General features: G+C 39.0%; 3 protein-coding genes across 7 annotated transcripts in view; 1 reads left to right on the forward strand and 2 right to left on the reverse strand.

The window, feature by feature from the left end:
* Nucleotides 1–1589, reverse strand: part of capn3b (calpain 3b) — a 10462-nt gene extending 8873 nt beyond the window's left edge. For both annotated transcript variants that reach the window (XM_008397544.2, XM_008397545.2), the window contains exon 1: nt 1072–1589. In XM_008397544.2, coding sequence (XP_008395766.1) covers nt 1072–1389 — 318 coding nt within the window. In that variant the 5' untranslated portion in view covers nt 1390–1589. The remainder of the gene's footprint in view (nt 1–1071) is intronic.
* Nucleotides 1590–3130: 1541 nt separating this feature from the next.
* Nucleotides 3131–11722, forward strand: nrbp1 (nuclear receptor binding protein 1). Of its 2 annotated transcripts, none has more exons than XM_008397535.2 (18): nt 3131–3737; nt 3941–4199; nt 4842–4964; nt 5467–5568; nt 5662–5751; nt 5918–5958; nt 6160–6254; nt 6373–6456; nt 6550–6608; nt 7233–7331; nt 7422–7554; nt 8210–8300; nt 8448–8498; nt 8924–9059; nt 9354–9407; nt 9486–9549; nt 10175–10230; nt 10307–11722. In XM_008397535.2, the coding sequence occupies exons 2-18, from the start codon at nt 3969–3971 to the stop codon at nt 10400–10402; spliced, it is 1605 nt and encodes a 534-aa protein (XP_008395757.1). In that variant the 5' UTR covers nt 3131–3737; nt 3941–3968; the 3' UTR covers nt 10403–11722. The 2 variants fall into 2 exon arrangements, with proteins under 2 accessions (XP_008395757.1, XP_008395756.1); XM_008397534.2 differs by having other exon boundaries at nt 3132–3737; nt 3944–4199.
* A 62-nt stretch (nt 11723–11784) lies between these two features.
* The window catches only part of LOC103457426 (macoilin-1), an 18988-nt gene continuing 6919 nt past the window's right edge, over nt 11785–23853 (reverse strand). For 2 of the 3 annotated variants that reach the window (XM_008397533.2, XM_017302211.1), the window contains 8 exons: nt 23276–23399; nt 21711–21892; nt 20804–21281; nt 20577–20735; nt 19096–19266; nt 17721–17847; nt 16970–17144; nt 11785–15179 (listed from right to left, as the gene is read on the reverse strand). In XM_008397533.2, the coding sequence (XP_008395755.1) occupies nt 14989–15179; nt 16970–17144; nt 17721–17847; nt 19096–19266; nt 20577–20735; nt 20804–21281; nt 21711–21892; nt 23276–23399 (1607 nt within the window). In that variant the 3' untranslated portion in view covers nt 11785–14988. The remainder of the gene's footprint in view (nt 15180–16969; nt 17145–17720; nt 17848–19095; nt 19267–20576; nt 20736–20803; nt 21282–21710; nt 21893–23275; nt 23400–23853) is intronic. The other variant, XR_532437.2, reaches the window with a different exon arrangement.

The raw sequence follows: 23853 nt of genomic DNA on the forward strand, positions 1-23853 counted from the left end.
TATAAAAAGAAGAAAAACAAATTATGACCCATTTTAACTTTTCTAGAAGTAGCCATGACATTTTTTTTTTAACTTTAATATAACAATTTGTTATTATATTATAGTACTCATGAGGCTTTTAATTCTAACAATATTCCCAGGATGTTTGAAAGAGAAACAGGCCCACAGCATCACGGATCCCCCACCACTCTTAACTGTGAGTAACAGCAGAGTTCAGAGAACCTCACATGCTAACTTTGATTTGCATCTTATAGTTGTTATGGAGAACTTGTGTTCCCAAGATGATACTCTTTTTTTTTTTTTTTTTTTTGCAATGTTTAACAGTGAGAATTAAAGCTTGTTTTACCTTCTTTCTGTGAATTTATATTTATTCACCAAGGGAACAGAAAATCAATAATTACTAACAAAAAAAAAAACAACAGAAATTCTGGTCAGCTTACAAAAGTAAAGCATAAATCGAAGAATGCTTCAGTAACATTTCCTCTCAGTGTGAGATTATTCTGCTACAGTGAGCGCACTTTCTGTTTATACGTTTGACGTTCCGTTGCAGCGCTCCTTAAGTTTAGGATGTTTTCGTTTTTAACCACAGTTTACAAGGCTGTCTAATGCTGTAAGCTCAGGTCTTAGATAAGGATTCTGCAATGTCTATGTTTGTTTTTAGCGTGCAGATCTGTGTCAGTAAGTTGGCCGGCACTCTGGGTCGGGGTAAGTGTCTCAAATGATGCTAGTTTCTGCCAAACGCTCCTGTCACACCTGCTACAAAAGGTTACATGTGGTCAAAGACAAATCTCAAACTCACGTGTGTCTCAGAAAGATGTACAAGTGTAACTTTGCCTTTACATTTTCCAGTGTTAGTCTGCTGAGTGTGACTGGAAGGTGATAACCCACAAGTATGCACTTGCTTCTCATTGCTGCCATATCAACCAAATGCTTTGCCCATGTGCTGCAGTGGAGGTGTTGAGATATACAGGGTTTGTTGTGGAGAGCTTTTATAGACAACTTAAAGCCTCCTCTCCGTTAGGTGCAACATATCCTGAAGCATCTGACAAAAACCGAGAAGGGTATACTCACTGAGGGACGTTTCCACTCGAACTTCATTGTGGGTTTCTCGCTGTAAAAAAGTGAGGAGTCGTCTGCAGGGAAGAGAGGGTCCTCAAAAAGAACATGCTTCGTAACATATTTATCCCTCAGCTCCAAAAAGGTCTTCAGGCGCTTTTCATCTTTGACGGCCTCGTTTCTGCTGAGAATGGCCGAGTAGATGGAGTTTGCTCCTGTGATCCCGAAGTCAGCATTGCCATCAGCCTCCAGTGACGCCTCAGTGTCAAGAAGCACTTTCACCTTTGTTTTCTCAACCACAGGTTCCTTCTCTGGATGGTTCCCGTCCTCCATTATCTAACCCTCTAGTGCCACTACTGCAAGTTGGGGACTTTTCTTTGCTGAAACAACATGTGAAATTGCAAAATAACCCTGAGAAACTTCCTGTGTTTTATCCTAAACTAATCACTTTTAGTTCCTTTCTTTTCTAAAGCAAAGGTTATTACTGCTTCTGTGGGCTAAGAGCCACACTCCCACACTAGCAGTGCCCCTGGAGTAGCGGCACCTAAATATAAACCTTTTTAAGAAGGGGAGGAGGCTTCTCAGAGGTTCTCAATATCCAAAGTTCACAGTGTAGCTGTCAGATGAACAGCGTGGAATGAAATATGTAGTTAAGTATATATTAAAAATCATAAATTCCCCCACAAAGCAATGTTTTCCAGCTAGATTTTAATAATAGGATGAGAATTTTTATTTATTCTGCAATATTGATATATTCTGCAAATATTCTGCAATATTTGCAGAATAAATCAAAATTACAACAAACACTAACATCTTGATATCTGACTAAGTGTATTTTAAAAGAAATTACATATCTGCTGCCATCAGTCTTCTCCACAGTGAAAAAAATAATCGAAGTGGGCATGTTAAGGTAGTTTACATTAAATGAATGGTAGCAATAGGGACCCCTAGTGGTAATAAAATATACTTTACCTCTTTTTCTGTCACAGAAAACCAACCAATCATGACTTATCTCGTTTTGATTGGTTGAATTTGCGCTCAGCCAGTGTCCATAACAAATACAAACACAGGGCGGTTGAGGACAAGGTTGCCAGGTTTGAGAAAAATACGTATTCTTACACCATTGTCATTTGAAGTATCTCAAACACAATAAAACAGTTTGAGCTTGTTTTTTTTAAAACAACCATCTAAAGCAAACAAGCAAAAAACACTAAATAAGTTGTGGCCTAAAAATTAAGGAGTAAACGTACAAAAAATACCGAAATCAAAAGACAAAAGATTTACCATACAATTTCCCACTTTTCCCACACCATAATGATGCTGTAGTTTGCTTTATAGGTGTCTCATTAATATTAATTAACTGCCCCAAAGAATTTTTGATCAAATTATGGTCATTTTATGTCAAATTTCAGCTGTTTACATTTTATTTTGGTTACGCAGTTTTAGTTTTCTCCTGACTGTTGTTGGTGTCTGTAACTTTGAAACCATTTTTAAAGCTGCAACCACAAATTTCATTGTGTTTTGGAGGCGACTTTATTTATTAAATTAAAGTGACAAGAAGAGAACCATTGTTTAAAGAGTGCAATAAGAAGACCTGTTTGAAGTTTTTAATGCAGCAAATATGTGAAAGAAGGAAATGTAAATACAAAAAGAAAACTAACATTAAACATTACAGTGAAACATGAGGGAGGAAGCATCATGCTGTGGGTATGTTTAAAAAAAAAACTAAAATAGGGAAGATGATCAACTATAGGGTTGATGTGAATATGGAGTCCGCTAAATATAGGGGAATTCTGGGAAAAAACCTGTTCAAGTTTGCAAAAACAGAAGAGGATCGGCAAAGCAATGAAAAAAGACTGTTCTTCATCCAATTTGACTGAGCTTGAGCTGTTTTGCAAGAAATGGAGGAAGGATCTGTTTCTATATATGAGAAGTTGGTAAATGTACAGAAGAAGATAAAAAATCTTTTTCGAAAAAGTCATTATTCATATTTCCCGTATAGAGACTCCAATTTTCGTTCCACCTTCCTTAGAAGGCCATAAAGGGGGATAGTAAGAGTTTTACCTGGCAACCAGCCTCGGCTCGTTAGAGCAGTGTGCATCTGGAAGTTGTCGCCATCATAAGTAGCTAAATGTTGCAGCTAGCTCTCAAGTCGTCAGCCGTTGTGTTCGAAGAAACATTATCTGACACAGTTAACTGCTTTTTCTGTGTCATATCGATGTTTTGTGAGCTGTTATGATGTCAACAACCAGTAAACGCGATTAGTTCTGTTGCAGTGTTGTGTCGTTTTCTCAAAACCAACAGCAGGATCTATTTTCAGAGCACACATTAGCAGGCTGGAGTCTTGAGAGGCAGCAAAGGGGCGGTGGGCTGCTGAAACCGTTGCTGGTTAGCAACGAGCTTGTTTTTTTAGCTAAAGAAAGAGAAATCGTTAATACACGTTTTCAGGAAACAAAAACCATCCGCTTTGAACGTTGCTGCAAACTAAGCGGTGGTTTTCTGCTCTTTAAGTTCGTAACTGACCATAACCAAGGAGCTAGCAGCGTCAAGGCTAGCCGTCTCTCCGTTGAGAAACCTGAGATTTAAAGCTAACAGGACTTAACATTCTGCCTGGATTGGTCTGTAGCAGTGAGACTCTGATAAACTGGAGCTGCAATCGTCAATTTTGTCGTTTTTTACAGGCAAGTACTGCTTTATAAAGTATGTTCACTTCTGTTTGAGATACGTTTATCTGTCAAAGCCAGATAATTAATGCTAACTTCCTCTTACTGCTGTCGTCTTCATAAACTACTTGTCATTCTCTTCTTTAGGCTAGTTTTAAAATGTGTAGAGCTCACTTTAGAGGTAATGAATACGTTTATGTTATGATTTCTATTTTACGTAGCAGGCTATTGGGCCTGACAGCGGAGAAGATGTCTGAAGGAGAGAGCAGGCAGGCCCCGGATCCTGCCCAGGAGACGAAGCCGGACTCGGGGGCAGCTGCGCCCGCAGGCCAAGCGGTGGCATCCGTGTCGCCGCCGGTGTCCACGGTGACCCAGCCTCCTCCCACTGCTGCCACGGAGGACGAGGAAGAGGAGAGCGAGGATGAGTCAGAGATTTTGGAGGAAAGCCCGTGTGGACGCTGGCAGAAACGCAGGGAAGAGGTACGTGTGACTGAGCATCTTCATTCAAGTTTGCGCAAAACTGGGAAGTTTATCTTTTGAAATGGAGAGGGGATTTGTTGGGAATTGGATCTATCGACATGATCTGGAACTAATCAAACTGTTGATAATAGAGAAATAAAAGAATGATGACCTGACATAAACAGTTACAGAGCTGCTGTTCTGCATTAAGTTATGGCACAGAGGTGTCTGCACTAATAAAACCAAGAAGGATTGCAAGCAGATGATGGTTTACTACCTTTTTTGTGCTTCAAAATGCAGAAGTGCAGTGCACCACATTAAACTATCTTTTTTTTTTTTTTTACAAGTTTAATTTCTTTTTAAAAAGTGTCTGCATTGCTATTTATTGTGATTATACAGCTGTTTCTTTGACCCACACATCCATTTTCTGTACTAGTTTAATCCTCGTCACATAATGTGAAAAACGAATCAGAAGTAAATACTTTCAAGATACTAAACCAAATCAGATAGAGTTTTGTCTGTTTACCACATTTTAGCGTTCCTTTTATATTTGGTGTGGAGCAGCTCAAATAGTCTCTTGTAATCACCATCGTTTTGATTACTAGCTGCGATTTAATGACTCACACGCCGGTGCTCTAATCGTTTTTCTTTCCCTCATTAAAGGTGAATCAGCGTAATGTGCCTGGGATCGATAATGCTTATTTGGCCATGGACACAGAGGAAGGGGTTGAGGTGGTGTGGAATGAAGTCATGTTCTCAGAAAGGAAGAACTTCAAACTGCAGGAGGTAAAATGCGTTAAAAAGCGTCCAATGTTAAAATGGTCAGACTTGTTACTGTTTACACGCTACCAAGGGAGAAGATGTTGCTGTACGGCTTTATTAATGCAGACAGTTATGTGTTAGCGTTTTAGAAATTACACTGTCCTTCAGAGTGCCTGTCAACATTTTTCTCCAGTGAAAGATCCGGTCTCTAGTTATGGTGCGTTCACCGACAGGGAAAATTAGTTGAAAGGTTTGGGTTACCAACCTTCTGGCCACACGTTTCCAGTTAATTTTTAGATTGGGTTGAAGACCTCAGAGTTGGAATGTTGTCTTTGAGGGTGTTCGGTGTAGGACAACATATTGAATGCAGCATAACTAGCATAACAGCAGAAGTTGCATTTTATTTTTGACCGATTCGGTGAAAAATGGCAGGGAAGTAAAATTGAGTGTAGTCGTCTTATCTTTTTTTTTTTTTTTTTAAACAACTTTGTACTTAAAAGTAAAATTTTTCTCTTTTATATCACAGGAAAAGGTGAAGGCTGTGTTTGACAATTTAATCCAGCTGGAACACTTGAACATTGTGAAGTTCCACAAGTACTGGGCAGATGTGAAGGAAAACAGAGCCAGGGTATGAAGACATGTCACTACTACTTTTATTTTTTTAAATCACATGGACAAAACGTTCATCTTCGTTTTGATTGTGACATATAATTTTTTGCAGGTTATTTTCATCACTGAGTACATGTCATCAGGCAGTCTCAAGCAGTTCTTGAAAAAGACAAAGAAAAACCACAAAACCATGAATGAAAAGGTCTGAAACGTTCGACTGCATCGCCAGATGTTCAAATGCCTCAACTTTGAAATTGGCTTTATAACTCGGATTGAAAATACAAATCCTGTTAAACCTGTTTTTGTTTTTCTTTTAAACATGTTTTAGCCAAGAATTCATTTCTGCTGACCTGTTTGCTTTCTGACAGGCCTGGAAGCGCTGGTGTACGCAGATACTGTCTGCCCTCAGGTTAGTTAGCAGTAATTAGACGCACACTGTTTCTGAACAAGTCTTTACAAGGAGCTACAACTTTGATAAGTCAGCTCAGCTATTTCGTAACGCAGCGTAACATAAACATGAATAGAATATTGATTTCAATCCAGGTTTAGGTGTTTATTAAGGTGGCCACTTGTATAGAAATCGTCGTAACTATTGTGCGTTCGCCTCCAGTTACCTGCACTCCTGTGAACCTGCCATCATCCACGGCAACCTGACCTGCGACACCATCTTCATCCAGCACAACGGCCTCATCAAGATCGGCTCGGGTGAGCCTCGTCTCAAGTTTTCTAGAATTAATACGATCGGTTTTCTGGGCTCAAGTCCGGTGCTGTGTGTCTCTACAGACACAGTTTACAAAGTGTTCTCCTTTTTGCCCTCTTCTAGTTGCCCCCGACACCATCAATAACCATGTGAAGACCTGCCGGGAGGAGCAGAAGTGCCTCCACTTCTTTGCTCCAGAATATGGAGGCAAGATCCTGCCGAGTTCAAAATACCGTCACGCAGCTCTGTGCTGTTTTTGTTTTCTTTCTCTCATATGAATTTACCTTTTTCGGCTTCCAGCTGTTGCCAATGTTACCACAGCGGTGGATATTTATTCCTTCGGAATGTGCGCCTTAGAGGTGAGAGGCAGTGAGATTCGTGTTTTCGACAATTTCTTTCCAGTGTTCTCTTTTTAAATAATGACTAGTAGCGAGAGCAAGTACACTGTTCGCTCATGTTTCGCATGTTGGGTTTGTACGGGTCTTGAATTCCTTAAACGCTTGAATTTCAATTAGATGTTTTCAAGATTTTCAAAGTGCTCTGCTTGATTTCTGTACAAAAAAATGCTAACATTCAGACGTCAAAGTTTTGTAATGAAGTGAAATCTAACGTTTGATTAAAAGTCTAGATTTGGAAAATGTCATTTACAGTTGAGGCCAGATACTTAAAGATAATAAAAAGATGCATGCAGATTTATTTGAAGCCATTAGTCTAAACTCTTTTTGTTTTAGGTTAGTTAGAATTACCACAATTATTTCTATTTACTAAATGCCAGAATGTTTTTTAGAGATTTTTTTTTAACTTTCTCAGACCAGTCAAGTTTATAGGGTGTATGTAAGAGCTAATTCAAAACATAAAATGTCGCTATATTTTAATTTACTTGGTGCCAGTAGTGGACTAGTACAAGATAACTTTGAAAACTTGATGTGTGTGAACCCTGATTTATACTCCTTTTTTTTTTTTTTGTCCATTCATTTTGTCAGATGGCTGTTTTGGAAATCCAGAGTAATGGAGATTCGTCGTATGTGTCCCAAGAAGCCATAAACAGTGCCATTCAGTCCCTAGAAGACCCGCTGCAGCGGGTCAGTGAAGAACTGCAGCTTAAGACCTCAGTCAGCTTTAGGAGCACCAACTCTGCATCTTATTATTTTCCGCCTTTCTCACACGTTCAGGAATTCATCCAGACGTGTCTGGAGGTCGACCCGAGCAAAAGACCCACAGCCAAAGAGCTGCTGTTCCACCCCGCCTTGTTTGAGGTGCCCTTACTCAAGCTGCTAGCCGCACACTGCATCGTCAGCCACCAACGTACGTCGGCACACACATTCAAACTGTGTTATACGTTTACATTGTTATTACGTTGTTTTTTTTTTTAAGTTGCTTTGCTTATTTGCACTTTCTGGGTTACAGAATTATTTCCTGCTGTTGGAGTCTGAAGCTGCTCAGCTGTAAATCTGTTAGCGCTGAGCTGGAATTAAACCTTCAGGATTTGTGGCAAACATTAGATCAGTGTTGAAAGACATTCTGTATTGTTGCTGCATTCTCACCAATCTTAGCCTAAATCCTACAAATTGTGACTTTTTATAGTTTGTTAATGAGCACTTTATTGTTGGGTATGAGGACCAAACCTGCACACAGTTATACAGTGTTTTTTGCTATATGTGAAAAGATTCAATGATGCTGACTTTGTTGCAGGTTTTTGTTGCACTAATGATAATGAACATAGCTACTGAACATTCTTAAGTACAGATTTTAAACTTAAAAAAAAAAAGAAATTCCCATTCCAGACTGTGTAGAAACCCTAAATAGAGATCAGCAGGAAAATCAGAGCAGATTGGAGCCTTCAGGAAGTTCTGGAAGTGCAACCAGAGCTATTTTTTAGTTTGTGAATCAGCTTAAGACGAACTTCAAGCCTTCCATCTTCAGCTTTCTTTCTGTGAGATTTCCGTTTTCGTTTCTGCAGATATGATTCCAGAAAACGCTCTAGAGGAGATGACGAAGAACATGGACCCCAACCTGGTCATCGTTGAAACCAAGAACGGAGTTCAGATGAAGTAAGTCTTTCACTTTGGAGATTAGTTGATTGCAATTTTTGACTCTTTTGATTTTGAATTGATTACAGACAGAATCTTGTGTATAAAAACACTCGTAGCTACAAACACCACAGGTTATATTTGTTGTTTCCCCCCCCTTCTTATCAGGCTCTCTCAGTTTCCTGCATTAGAACTGGACAAGTTCCTGGAAGATGTGAGGTAATAGCAGATTTGTTTTGCTAATCTAGTTTCTAAAACACTTTAGGTTTCAGTTGGTTGGAAACGTCTTAAACAACCGTTTGGATTTGAGTACCAACATATTTACATCTGGTATTTCTCATGATATTACTTACTGTGAACATGAAAAAATTCTTAGCATGATATTTTCATTTATGATGATACATTTCAAGGAATGATTTCTGAAAACTAACACTATTCTTTGGAGTGTTACTTTGACTCTTCTCCACTGGGAAAACATGATTGAATACAGTTATTATTTGATGTTTACTGATTAAAATCAAACTTCTTTGTTGCTGATGTCCTGAAGAATCAGCAAGGAAGTTGTGAGTTCTTCTGTTTTTGTCACTTTTATTGTTAATTCTGAAGCTCTGACGTTTTACTGCTTTCCCTCTTCGTGTTATCAGGAATGGGATTTATCCGCTGACCGCTTTCGGGATGCCCCGTCCACAGCAACCTCAGCAGGAAGCCGTTAAGTCGCCCATCGTCCCACCTTCAGTCAAATCCCCAACACCTGAACCTGCAGAGGTTGAGACCAGAAAGGTGGGAACTGCAGACCTCAGACCCTTCTAAGGCATCAAATTCACATGGTTTTCTTTTTTTTTTTTTAGACATCATTGAAAGGGAGAAGTCAGAGAGTTAGGGGGAAAGTGAAAATAACTGAGCTGCTGTGTCAAATCGGTTTGTTCAGGGCAATGAAAAGTGTAAACATTAAACATTATTCTCTAAAGATCAAGTTGTTTTGTCCGGACACGGATTGCCGTCTTACTCTGCTCTCATTATTTCATGGCACAAATATACAATGAGTCTCAAACACGTTTCCATTTGTGCTGCCAGGTCCTCCAGATGCAGTGTAACATCGAGCCTGTCGATGAGGGCACCAAGCATCACGTAGGTTTCAGTCGAGGGGCAAAGAGGGGAAAGGTTTTTGTGCTCAAATTATATTGACTTATTTCTTTTTCCTTTCAGCTGACGTTGTTGTTGAAACTTGAGGATAAACTAAACAGGCACTTGAGCTGTGATTTATTACCAAGTAAGTAAGACTTAACAAAATTTTCTCGATTCTATGGTTTTAAAATAATTTGGGTGCTTGCACAGTCATTGAACACTTATGATTTTGATTTATTTTGGCTGCAGATGTTTGTTGTTTTTTTTTCTTCTAAATTAGCATCTGATAGTCTGGTAGACTTGGTTCAATTGGGGACCAGAGTGTCAACAGTAGTTCCATTTTTAACTGTTGCAGTTCACTTTCACAGTGTCAAATTAACCAAACCCTTTGAAAAAACCTGTTCCCCCTCTTGCCTGTGGTGGCGCTGCACCAAAAACCACTTGAGGAAAAACACAAAAACCTCTGAAGAAGATTCAGATTGTTTGATAAAAGACTACGAGCCATTTCTCCTGCTAGCATTACGTGTTTGTTTTGGTTGAATTTACCCAGAATGCCAGGCACTATAGTCTGCTTCCTGGTCTCCGGTCCAGTTAGCATCAGAGTTTGATTACATGTTCAAACCCCTGCCAAACGAACCGGACTCTCTAGTCAAATGAACTTAGAGAAGTTGGTAGTGAGAGGAAACAAGCCACTGTTATCGGTGCACCTATATCATGTTTCATAAAAAAAAAAAACTTTAATTTGTGATCGCTTTTGTTCTTTTGCACAGATGAGAACGTTCAAGAGCTGGCCGTGGAGCTCGTCCAGCTGGGATTCATCAGCGAGGTGAGCAGAGAGGACTCCGATTCTCTGTGGCAATCCCAGGTGGGATCCTTCTCACTTCGTCTTTTCGCCGTTGCAGGGCGATCAGCCGCGGCTCGCGTGCGTTCTCGAAGAGGCCTTCTCCAGGTTCTACAGCCGGAACGACTCTCTCAATCCGGTGACCGTTTCGTCGTAGCCGAGGACTCGCCAGGCCTTCTCTGAGCCCTCCTCGTCCTCCGCAGCAGGACTAGCTTTTCGCTTCACGTCGACATCGCTGTAAAAGCTTTAGTGAGAACTGAGAGGGCAGCCTTGGTCTGACTGCAGATCCTGCAGCGTCTTCTTGTATCTTCTAGGGGGAAAAGCTGCCACTAAGTGGTTGTTGGTCTCTCTTTATTTTTATTTTTAATTTCTCCCGCCACATACAGCCATCTTCTTGTCTTCTGAAAGAGGAAATTGTAATTTGCCTAATGGAAAGTACAGATGTTTTATTTCTTTCAGTGGTAAGGAAATGATAGAAGAAAGCTAAATCAAATGGATAACAGCAGTATTTTCCTTAAGTCAGTGTTGTAAGTTGCATTTTAAACTTTTTTTTTCTTTTTTCTTTTTTTTCTTAAATCATTTAATGGAGTTGTGCGTCTGTCTGCTGTCCCGACAAACTGAAGCGTGTGTTTATAGTGTTGTGAGCTTAAAGTCTGGTCGTTTAAACTTTTGAGGTTCCTGCTGACCTCGGATCAGTTTCAGGTGGAAAACTAGGGAAGAAACATAAGCAGTTTCAGTTTTGCTTTAGAGTTCCACTATCACACATGCAGTCATAAACCCTTCAGCTGCAACACAATCAGACAAGCAGGTTAAGATATATATAAAAAATCTATTTATTTGTGTGTCTCTCTTTGACTGATCTATTTCACTTCCAGCACAGAGGCCGGGGACTGATTGTATGCTTTAACTCCCTGTTTTTCTTTAAATCAAGCTGTTTAGTTTCTATGAAAAATGACCAGAGTGCAAACATTGCAGCACTCCTCAACACCCAGTTCTCTTTAGGTCTTATTTCTCACTCAGTAAGTTGGTGTGATCAGTTTTCAAGTTCTGGATTTTCACCGGTGAATACGCATTTGGTTCTTGGTCCAAAAGTAAAAGCGATGCATGGAATCCGTTTTCGCTCATCAGGAAGTAGATTTTGTTGCCCTTCAGTTACTGGCTTCAATCCACTTCTGTCGGATGAGTGGACATTTTCTTTTGCTCCTTTTCTTTTCGTAAACTTGTCCAGCCGTGGGCTCTGGCTTGCGCGCGGCGCTGGGAGGGAACATCAAGATGTCTGTGAGCCTGAGCTGCGTCCTCCGCGCTGTGACTACCTCCTGACAGGGTCTGTAGATACGAGTGTGGGACTGCCTGGCATGCCTGTAACCATCATGTGCTCTGTATGCTGGACACCTTGCTGTTTCCACAAAGCTTTTACCCTCTTTTTCACTTCCTCAACTAAAATGGTAATAAAAAAAAACAAAACACATTATCTCCACCTGACGTGTTTGACTCTTTTTTTTAAAAGCTGTGTAAAAAGCAGAGTTCCAACACAACATGGAGTTTGTCTTAATTTGTTTTCTCAGACTTTATTTACTGTTCTGGATTTAAAGTCAGTTTTATCCATCTATCAATGACTCTTTTATCTGTCATCCAACTATCGGTTATTTCATCCAGCCATGTTCTTTTGTGTCAGTTCAAGAATATGTATCCCAAAAGGAAATTAAATGTAATTCATATTAAAGTACCAAAACAATTTATGGGCAGAACAGATCTCCAGTAGGGGTGAAACAATTGATGGAATTTATTGTGATTAATGCATTATTGAAATAATTGTCAACTAATTTAGTAGTCGATTAATCAAGGAGTGTGTTTCCTGAAAGAAAACACAGTAGTAATTAACCCAAAACTATAAAACATACACATTTTGAATCAAAGATAAAAAAAAAAAACGTAGTTGAACATATGATCATTTGCCATTGTGATTGATGAGTTTGAATTTCCTCTGTCTTTCTCTACTCTTTGCATTGTTGAAGCCTCGTTTTCAGCTTCTCTAAGACTTTGAACGTCTCAAAAACGGCGGATCAGCTGCTTCCAGTAATTAAAAAACACCTTGTTGCCATGGTAACGCGTTATAACAACTGTCCAAAAGTAAGAACAGAAATCTGATTCCTACTACACATCAAAACAGATCTGCTTCAACATGCTGCAGACTTGAGCGCTGCGGTTTTATTGTTCTGTGCGTCTATTAAAATGTCCTCCATCCGTCCATTTTCTCATAAGTCCATCCATTTGTATATCCGTTCATGTTTTCATGTACCGTCCAATACCCCCTTGGTTTTTCCATCCATCCAAGTTTCAACCATTCATTCACTTTCGCATTAAAAGCTTGACTACTGTGTAACATTTGCCCATACATGGAAAACTGAGAAGTGTGAAATTACTTGCAATTAAAATAAGAAAAATATTAACAAATGTTTAGGAATCCTATATATTAAAAAAAAGAAGCTAATTTTGTTGGTACATTTTTGAAGTGTAAATTAAAACTTTAAGGCCCCCAGTAGAAATAATTAACATAAAGACAACACAAATGGGACAAAATTGAATATTTTAAATTATTTATAAAAAAAAAAAAAAAAACATCCTGGTGTATCAGGAGTGGGACTCTAACCCCAGAGCATCACTGTTTGAATTCAACAATTATTTGTCCAAAATGGTTTACAAATGTTAGCCCTTGTACAAGAATATCCATGTACAGAAGTCCACAATGTGTGCTCAAACAACACTTGGATAAAACACGTTTCATGCTGACAAAACACGTTGCCGTACAAAATTACAGCAGTTAAAATAGAAGAACAGCAAAGACTAAAAAATAGCTTTTATATAAAACACCCTAGAAAGACAGTAAATAAAAAGCTACCAAAATGGCCACGTCTCAACGATGAGTTTCTCAGCTGCGTGGGAATTTTCAGTTCTGTACAGTGAGTACAAAATAAATCCAAACAAAAACAGTACATAGCACTTCAAACACATTACTCATTCACATTAAATTCTTCTTTTACTTCCCAGTTTGAAAGTGACGTATATAGGCACAGTAATTAAATCCGTGAGCCATGTTTGGTGAACACGTTTTCGTTTGTACCTCCAAATGCCAGTTTGAGTTCAGTTCAAACACGAGCTTCCAGCGTCAAAATGTCTGCTGAAGCAAGGGTTGCAGTTTGTTTTCAGCGCTCCTCCTTTTTCGTGTTACCACAACAACGAGACAATCAAATACTCCAAAGAGTCTCCCAGACTGCAGCCAGAAAAGCTTCGTAACAAAGCTAACATCTGCTAACGTAGAAATATTCCAAATCCGAAGGGTCTCGTTCCAAAACACTGAGTCATTTTAGAGTAAAAAAAAACAAAAACTTTGATCTGAATTTCAGCACAATCCAAATAATCCTCTATTTACAGTCAACACAAGCTGACAGGAACATCTTGCTTCATGCTTGTTTTCAAAAATAATTAGTCATTAATCACATTTATGTTCTCAAAGCAAATTGTGTGGACGTGTTATTTATATTTTATTAAAGACATTTCATAATTCAAAACTCACATTAAGTCCATCAACTAAATCGATTTTGGACTCAGACTATTCAGTTAACAAATCTTACTTTTCTTAACTGAAACTAATTTACAAAAAAAAAATGTTTACGGCTAAAAAGTTTCCAATACATCAAATATGTATGTTTACATCAGAGTGGCACAGCTGTAAACTTGAAGTTAGATTATGGCTAAATTTCCATTCAGCTGCTTTAGTTTCTCTGTCCTAAAAACTCACATGTAGTAGGACTTTAGGTTAAAAGACAGCTTTAATATTGACTTCTGTACTGTTTCTTTTATTCATCAAATGGTCTAAGTTGGAAAGTTCTCATTAATTATTCACAGGAAAGAATACACTTTTAAATACGTCTTTAGCTTGCCTATTTAATAGTGCAGTTGAATTAAAAATTGAGTTAGATTTTGCACTCTTTAAAGCATAAAACATACAATTGTTGTCAGGTAGCAGAGCCTCCACATTTATTAGAACCCCCCGATGGATGTGTAAAAAGATTTTTAATAAATATTTTGTGAAGCATTATAATTTCACACAGAAAATGTGTGAAATTATTGAGTGGGGAAAACCTCTGATTTTACCAAATTATTATAAATAAAGTGGTAACAGTACCTCCGAAAATGGTTTAAGTTTAATTTTACTGAATCCTTTTTTGTTCTACATACTTCACTTTATTGAATTTAATTACCAAAGATGACAAAATTTGCATCTCTTTCTCAGACATGGACTTTCTTCTGTGTATTCTGCTACTTTGTTGTCATTTCAATTGAACATCCACATCAAACGCCCGACCTAAAGGTTTGTTCGTCTGCAAGGCCCGAAAAAGCAACGATGTTGTGCTTCTCTCATTCGATGACGATGGATACGATGCCGCCGTTAGCAGCTCTGCATATAAAATACCTCGCTTTTGTAAGAGAAACTTTCTGATGTGGGAGGAGAACAGGAAATATATAATGAATAACACCAAGTTTAGCACCAACAGTGCAGCAGAAGGCAATTGGACTTGAGGAGGTTTGTAGCTGTTTCCACTGGTAACCGGACGCAGGCGTCTTCACCGCTTTGCTTCAGCTCTGTACTTAAAAAAACACCCAAAAAAAAAAAAACTCTTCTGGTCCTGGCAAGAAAGGCTGAGAATGCGTCAGGGATCCACTTGGTCCTCTTTTTTTGTTTTATTTTTTCAAACACTGGTACATCAGCGCTCGTGGATTCAGCATGTAGCGCTCAGAGTTGAGCAGCTTGGTGAGATACTGAGGTACCTGGGGCCGCGGAGCCACGTATGACACGCCGGGGCTGACCGCCATCACCTCCGCAATCTTCTGCTTCATTTCGCGGATCTCCCTGTCCTGCTTCTTCACTTTGTCTGCAAGACAGAAAAACACGCACGGGTAAAGACACGGACACCGAAGGAGACAGCAGACAGTGCAGGATTTTATAAGGCAATAAACACATAAGGATGACATTCTTTCTTTGTCATTTTCAATCTGCCACTGTTCATACATCTTTACACAAAAACAGCACTAAGTGACTAATGGCTGCGAGTCTGGCTGCATGAGTCATCCGGGTGTTGCTGCGCGATGACTTCATGAGTTTCTGCACATGTTGCAGCAGGTGACACATTAAAAGGCTTAATCAAACACATGTGACGCATTTTATGAGACAAAAAAATATCAACGCAGAGTAAATTTCCAACCCCCCAACCTGCTTTACAAACTTCTCACAGTTTTCTAGTGAAAACAGAAAAAGCCAAACAATGTAATCTTGCAAAAGAAAAAAAAAACAACCATTTCTACAAATTATGCTGCAGAAGTAGAATACTTTCCTAAATCTAAAATAGATTTGTATTTTGCTTTGCTCTAAATTGTTCAATTAATATAATTTGCTATGATCATAAATTATTCATTACAATCTGTGATGATTTAGGACATCTGGTCTGTTAAATGTGTTTAAATCTTATATTTCCATAAATCCAAGTAAGATAAAAAAAAAAAAAACGTCTCTTCCCAAGAGGCAAAGCTCTTTCACTTATTGCACTTTAGAGCTGCACAGAACCACACACACCTCCAAACTGCGCCTATTACGAGCACATTGTGAATTCTCCAGGCTACAATTCAAACAACTTCAAGTCACTATTACTATGACTATTAAATGATTCTCAAAAAATAAATGCTACTTATTTCAGTGCACACGCCTCCAAATTGTGCACATGGTTGGTAGCATTCATAGCAGACTTTAGTTCAAATATAATAATACAGATGTGATTTTTGTACCAGTTTCATTATGAGGAAAGCTGGGTCGTATATGAGTTCACACTGAAGTAAAAGGCTCTGATGTGATCCAAATACAAAAAATAAAGCAATGCAATTATTTTGTTTCTTAATGTTTCCTTACTACTGTTTGTTAATTTAATGACTTTATCCTTCTTTGACAAAATTCTCAAACGTAGTTTAATATGCTAGTTTTGAAACTTTTAGTTGTGGCAAGTTTGCTGTGTCTGTGGCTCATTATAAATGAATGAAAAGTCTGTTAACTGGTTTACGGGTTGGCAGCCAAAAACAGCTTCTTTCTCACTTTTTGTGCACTTATGTTTTAGTTTACAACAGATATTACAAAACAAAAACTGGATAAAACATGAATAGACAAAAATTCATATTTCTAGATTGTTGGCAATCTAGCGAAGTACCAACCTTTTTAATGTATTGATATGCGATTAATAATTCATACTGACTTTTAATGACATATTAAAGAGGTTAGGCTTTGTCAAACTGTCTGCATTTGAGGGATTTTCTTTTGTTTTCTAGCAGGCTGACTCATTTGGGTGGATTCAGGGTAAAAGCTCTCAGTCTGCTTACTTCACAAAGTTTTTAAGTCATGAATTAGCAATCAATTTGTAGACAAGCAAGCGAAGATTTTTAATCAAAGATTTTACATTTTAAGCCACTTGTAAGAGAAAATGTATAAAAATGTTCATCCATCCATTTTCTGTACACCCTTGTCCCTTAGTGAGGTCGGGAGAATTGCTGGTGCCTATCTCCAGCAAACGTTTCGGGCGAGAGGCCCAAAACGTTTGCTCGACAGGTACAGAGTGTACCTGTCGAAGTACACCCTGGACAGGTGAAAATGAGAATGTGAAAATGAAAAATGTTTGTAAACCTTGAGCAATTTCCAGCTGTCTGCGGGCGTCACCCAGAGCAGAAAAAAGGTCCAGCTTGATGCGCGTCTCTGCGCTCAGGTTGTACTCCAGATGTTGAGCCTTTTCCTGCATGGCTGATAACGTGGAGAGCAGCATGTCTGTCTCTTTCTCCACACAACGGTACTTCCCCAATGCCTGGAAACAGAACGGATAAAAACACATGAATTAAGCTAAGCCCAGAGAGTTAGAGGGAGTCATTTCTTTGGCTTCCCAACTTCTTCCACTTCTTTTCTTCCTCTCTCTCTCTCTTTCTTTTTTTTTTTGTGGGGTTTTGCTCCGGGAAAAAAGAAAACAGTCGTAATAATTTTAACTTGACTGACGCAATGTCCTTTTAAAAGTAGGTGCAATGGTTTCTCAACAGACCTGGCTTTGATCTCAGCATGCATGGTGAAGAGTACGTCCACTAATACGAGATCAAATCCCAACACAGCACAACGTGCACACCAAACATCCATTCAGTAACACTGCTCACTGATGTAATGACAAAGTGCATTATGTCGACTGAAGGCCAAAATGAAATAAAAAACTAATAATCTCAGATGAAAATTGTTCAGTTTGCTAGAAAAAAAACAAAAAAAAACACAAAAAAAACAGCAACTCAAAAAGCAAAAACCAGATCATGAGCAAACTCGGGACAACGACGTACATGACCATTTGGGTCTCACAGACACTTAAACTCACAGTTCATTCCCAAACAGAAGAAAAAGATACCTCGATATCTCTCTCTAGATCTACCACACGGCTCTCTTTCACTTGATACTCCAGCTGCAGTTGTTTGTACTCTGTTTCTAGATCTTTAACTCTTTTCCTCAACATTTGGGTTTCACAGTGTTCCTGCCTGGTGTAGGAGATGGAGAGATTATCAGTTTGGATTGGAGAGAAAGGAGCGGGATTATCAGCAGACCAGTTCACACACAAAGAAAACAGAACATTTGCAGTTTTTGTAAATATAAAACGAAACCACCAAAGAAAGCAGAAGTGTTACAAAATCAAACATTAGCAGAAAAAGAGCCTTCGTCTGGGTAGAGTTTGTAACTTGCCAAGCAGAACTCAACATGTAGACAAAATGGCAGCCAAACACGTTTACTTCTTCCAAGAGAAAAAGAACATTAAAATTTAATGTGGAGCTACTTCTAACTTCAATTTAAGCAAACTAAAGACTTTCTTTTCAGTCCACTATTCTCTACATTGGGAAAAATTACATTTCTTTTTATCTTTGGGTGTTTATTACATGGTATTTAAAGTTCATAGATCTCAATAAGCTTCTAAAAGCTAAAAGAAAAGAACTGCTAGATTCGAAATATATAGGAATTCTTATTGCTACTAATTATTGAGCTACTGGAACAAACAATTAATTCATTTTGAGTATTTTACACATCTTTAAAAAGGTGCCAACAATTTGTCCATATAAATCACATTTAAAAACAATTAGGTTTAGCACGTTACACTCTGCTTTCCATATATATCATCGGATCTGCACCAAATTGAAAAGGATAATCAAGGAGGAACTGATCCTTGACTATCCTGCTGAAAATAAAAGTTGCATAATGTGAGCTGTGACCAGCCCTGTGAGCGCCTAAAACCCAAACACTAATTTTAAAAACAATCCTGAGCTGCAGAGAGGCGGAAAGCAGGGCTAATATGGCCTCAGCAGCAGCTTTCTGGATAACAGGAAGGCGATGTAATGAAGCCTGACTGATGTCTGCTTTAGGGTATTACTGTTATTGAGACGAGTTGCAATAAAGGCATGCACATCCTTCTATGAAGGACAAAAAAGCGGTTTTTTTTGTTGTTGATGAAAGCCTGACCTCACCAAGGTTTGCTTCATAAGTCCAGCACAGTGACCACAGAAACCCCACTAGGCCCAAATGTAACAGCCTCAGTAATGCTTTTATTATAAGTTTGCAGCTAATAATCCAGATGTTACTGTCGCTGCACAGCGTGGACGTGTCAAACCTCGTGTTGAGATTCCTGATTTGTTGAACAAAAAAAGTCAGACTTCCTCTTAACTCTCACCAGCTGTAGGTGGGATTTTAAGGCGCCCACTCACTTCTGCACAATGAAGAGCCAGACGAGAGGGGTTTACCTGTTGGTCAGGGTCCGTGCTGCATTCGCCGCCTCCTCCAGTTTCTGAGCCTGAAGCTCCGCCAGCTGCTTCTCAGCGGAGAGTCGGCCCTCTGCTTCAGCTCTGGTCTTTTTCTCCAGCAGCGCTGAGGTCTGTTTGTCCCTCTGCTTGGTTTTAGTCAAGCACAGAATCCTGAAGGCAGAAACGGAGACTGGTCATAAAAATACCTTGATATAATAAATTAGCTGTAAAATAAAAAAAAGCTTGATCAGTCTGTGTCAAATAAAATGCAGTGTTTTATTTGACAAAATCCTGACAAAAATATGTTTTAAAAAGCCAGAAAATTGTCCTTTTCTTAAAATTCTAAATGAGAGTGTTTTTAGTTTTTAAATAAAAGAAACCAATAAGTTACACTAAACCTGATTTGGCATATCGAGATAAATGGCACAATTTAAATATACATCAATGCAAAAAGTCATTTACTTTTCAGATATTCCGATTTCCTGTAGCTTTGGGAAAAGGAGTAAAGTTTTCAAAGTGCAACATTTTTCTATACTTATCTCAAATTAGACTTTAACATTCCAAGGTTTTGAAGACTTCACAATAACATTGCAAAGTCAAGCACAGCTTGGCTTGCATTAAGTTTTCAACCATGGCCTTTGAAAAAAGCCTCACAAAAAATGCGGTAATGTACGATAATAACGTGTTTTTGAAGCGTGCCACAGAAATTTCAGTACAGCAAAGAAAATTGCCTCAAATTATGGAAATGCACGTCTCCTCCGATAGCATCAAAAGAAACCTACGAACGCAATTTTCAGAAAACGCATGAGCCATAAACCAACCTAACAGAAAAAAGTGTAATTTTACACAACCAAGTCTCTCATGTGCTGCTTCCTTTAGATACTGGAATACAATTTAAAGTATAAAATTTATTGTCATGGCTGAGATGAGTAGAGTAGTAAGTTGGCACCCTTTGTCAAATACCATCGATACACATCAGGTTGTTGATTAATGTTTCATTGATTATGTGTCAAAAGCAACTCTAAGCAAGTGGGATATTAATCTAGATTTTGCAGTTTTCTGGACGTTTATTCCAGTTTTGTGGTGCTTAGAAGCCGAATGCTGTTTCTCCATGTTTGGTTCTGGTTCTGGGGATGCAGAGCAGAACCAGAACCAGAAGGCCTGAGAGGTCTGGAAGGTTGATACAACAACAGCAGATCTTATGGTGCTAAACTGTTCAATGATTTATGTACTAACAACAGTATTTTCTATGCATTAGAGTTGGAAAGAGGATTGGAATTAGGGTCCTTCCAAACCCATTTCCACCTTTATTCCAACACTAATTTCAAACTTATTTATTTAAATAATTCATGAACAATTAACAAATTAGATCTGTTGCCCATCTACTGGTGGATGACACGTTTTGGTATCATTTTATGCTTTTCCATGTTTATAGTTAATATTTTGTGCAGCTCTCCAAGGCGGCTCAGTGGATCACTCACTTGCTCTGCAGCAGCATGTTGGACTGTCTGAGGAGGGAGACCTCCGGCCTCAGGCTCCTCTCGCTGTTGGTCAGGTTACAGATGTGACTTCGCAGCTCCTGTTCGCTCTGCCTGCTCGTCTGCAGCTCCCCCTTCAGCCTCCGCAGCTCTGCTTCCAGTCTGATGAAAAGCAGAAACATCTCAGCACCAATTTAAGCCCAATCTGGTGTAAATAAACAGCTACACACTTGCTGATTTGCTCAGTGTGATGATTCTGCGTCGCTGTGGCGCTCTTGTCCGCTGCGTCCCTGTTGGGGCTAATTGTTTTTGAGTTTGTCCTCTGTTTTTTCTCGGGCCTCCCTGCGGGAGGTGAAGGAGTGTTTGTGTTGCTTCTGCGGGCTTTTGGGGAGGCGCTCTTGGCAGCTCGGGTGGCTTTGCTTCCCTGATCCTCTTGAGGTAGATTCTCCGGGGTAATGGACGACTCTGGTCCTCCTTCCCCACTGTGAAGCTGATCTTTGGATTCAGCCATGGCGTTCTTAGATGACAACGGCGGTGGCGGTCGTCGGCTTGGCTCGGCCGACCTCACCTCCTGCGTTGCCTTCTCTGCCGCTCGCTCCTCACTGCGGATCTGCAGGCAGTCGGCGCTGTGTGCGTCGTCATGGGCGACCATGGCACCGTTCTGACACTGGTACTGACCAGGCTCAGGCTTGACCTTCCACTTAGAGGCTGTGAAACAGCAGGAAGAGAAACTAAAGGTTTAACAGTCTCTTCTGTGATTTTACAAACGCAAACTGCAGCTTGTAGCGACATTTGCATAACGACACTCGTGAGACACATTTAGAAACTAATTGGAAATTCTGGGAAATAAAACTGTCAAATACAGTGGTTTATTACGCAACTCTTTTTTTTTATTACTAATTTAGTCTCAGTGAATTTTCCTACATGAAAACCTGGTTTCGTTTTAAAGAATGAAACCAGGAATAAAAAGGCAAAACCATTGATAGAGCTGCCTCAAACCTTCATGGTGGAAAAGCACAAACGTTTCTCATGCATTTTATGCAGAGAGAGAGAAGCAAATAAAAAGTCAAAAAGCAGCTGGTTGCAAAGGTGGTCATGGAGTGTTGCTGAAGTGCTGCTGCAGGTGCCCAGACTTACTGCTGCTGCCGCCTTCTGTGCTGGTTTTGGAGTAAACCTGCAGGCCTGGAGGGAGCGAGTGCTGAAGGAGGTGCATGTGAAAGTCATTCTCGCTTTGCACGGCTTTCTGTATGCGCAGCTTGAAAATGTTGGTGAAGTAGCAGGTGGCATCAAACCCCAGATAAACAACAGGATAGCCGATACTGAAAGTAGATAGATGAGGAAAAACAAAGCAGTTACAAGAATACAATGTAAACTCAAAGGAGATTGTAGAGCCACAGCTTGGCTAAGCGCAAGAGAATGTGACAAAAAACTGACAATAACTGTGTCAAATTTAGCAGCACCTCAATCTTTAGTAACCATCAAACAAGTGGTGTAAAAACAATCTTTTTGGTCTATGCAAAATAACAACACAATGATTGCTAATGATTTTAATTGATCAACTTTTAAATAATGAACAGTACAGAGTCCACCACATGTATTGACAGCACTGGAGAATAAATATGACACAAAAGTCAATTTTTCTTAGTCAATGTTCAAAACGGAAAAGACAACAAAATATATTATTTATACTTATTGGATTTAGGTTTAAAGTCGTCTTTTAACTGAATAGACTTGACTCTTCTTACTGGAATATTCTTAGAATAATTTTCTTTGATATTCAGCTTTTTAGTAAAAATGTAAATAAGTTCAGATAGCGATTGATTCTCAACCTATAATATTTTATCATCTTTTGAGATATCCCTACCTCATCTATCAGAAATCAACTTCTTGGCTCAGTAAAAATTATTTTTACATCTAAATCTACCAAGTGTATGAATACTTGTGGGCTTACCTGCATGTTTTGGTTTCTGCAGATCTTCATAACAACCACTAGACACTGTCTATAAGTTGAGAAGCATGCCATGAAAAAGATTTTTTCTGTCCCGCCATCACCAATCTAATTGTGCAGAGTTGGTTAAATGCTACTAATACTTTAAAAGGAACTTGATTCAGATGAGATTAAAGCTTCTTTCAGATTATAGTCCCACAATAAACACACAACCATCCTTTCACATCATCCAAAACTTCATCACAAGAATCTTGAATTTTGGAAATGCCAGTTTGGGCAAAATTTGCAAAAGAGTATGACACAGTTTTAGCACCTCTTTGAACTATCAGGCCTTATTTAAATAAAAATTGGATGGTCTTTCAAAAAACAAACAAACTGGGATTTCAGGTCTTTTATTAGGATAAGATGGTCAAATTGACACTAAAATGATTCATAAGATGTAAAATAAATCCTATTTCATCCCAGCACCAATACCTAAATTAAAACCTTTCAGCTCACATGAAAGAAAACCTTTCATGTGAGCACAAGAGAAGATAGCTTAGGAGAGAACTCTGGTGATGCATTTTTGACTAAAGAAAGCTTAATAAACAGGATGCAAATGACTTTATGTGAAAGTAGTGAGAGTAGAGAGATTATGCAGCTGCAATAAATGCTGAAGTATCTTAAGGGCATTCATACATCTTTACCAGAGTTACCAATAAATATGGCAGGTGCTGTATCAGCCAGAAGGTAAATTTATATCACAGCAGCATACCAATGTGCAGCGAAAAGATGAGACAGGTTGGGATGAGAGGTATTAAGATCTTTGAGTCGAAGCGAAGCCTCCGTGTAGACAAGCAGAATCCACAGGGACACCGTCGATATACAGATGCCTTTCTCTGGGAAGGAAAACAGGATTTACTGGAGGCGTTCAGGGACACTTTTCAAACCACTGCATTAAAAAGTTAAAGCTCTATGATGCAATTAAAATGTGAAATAAGATGAATGATAACTTCTCTTTTGGATTAACTAAATCAAATTTTTTTGCTGGTGTCTCACAATTTAGAATGTGTGACTGTTGTAGAAAATGATGAAAAAAAAAAGTGTTATTTGAGTCGAGGAGGAGAATCTGGTCTAATATCAGCAAAATGCAAGAGCAGAGTGGAAAAACGTTATGCAAAACAGCCAGACTGACTTACATACATGTAACAATTCAATTACATTTAGTGATCAACTGACAATGGATGGATGGATCCATTGGATGGATGGATGGATGGATGGATGGATGGATGGATGGATGGATGGATGGATGGATGGATGGATGGATGGATGGATGGATGGATGGATGGATGG

This window comes from Poecilia reticulata, linkage group LG21 (assembly GCF_000633615.1).
Source record: "Poecilia reticulata strain Guanapo linkage group LG21, Guppy_female_1.0+MT, whole genome shotgun sequence".
Taxonomy (NCBI): domain Eukaryota; kingdom Metazoa; phylum Chordata; class Actinopteri; order Cyprinodontiformes; family Poeciliidae; genus Poecilia; species Poecilia reticulata.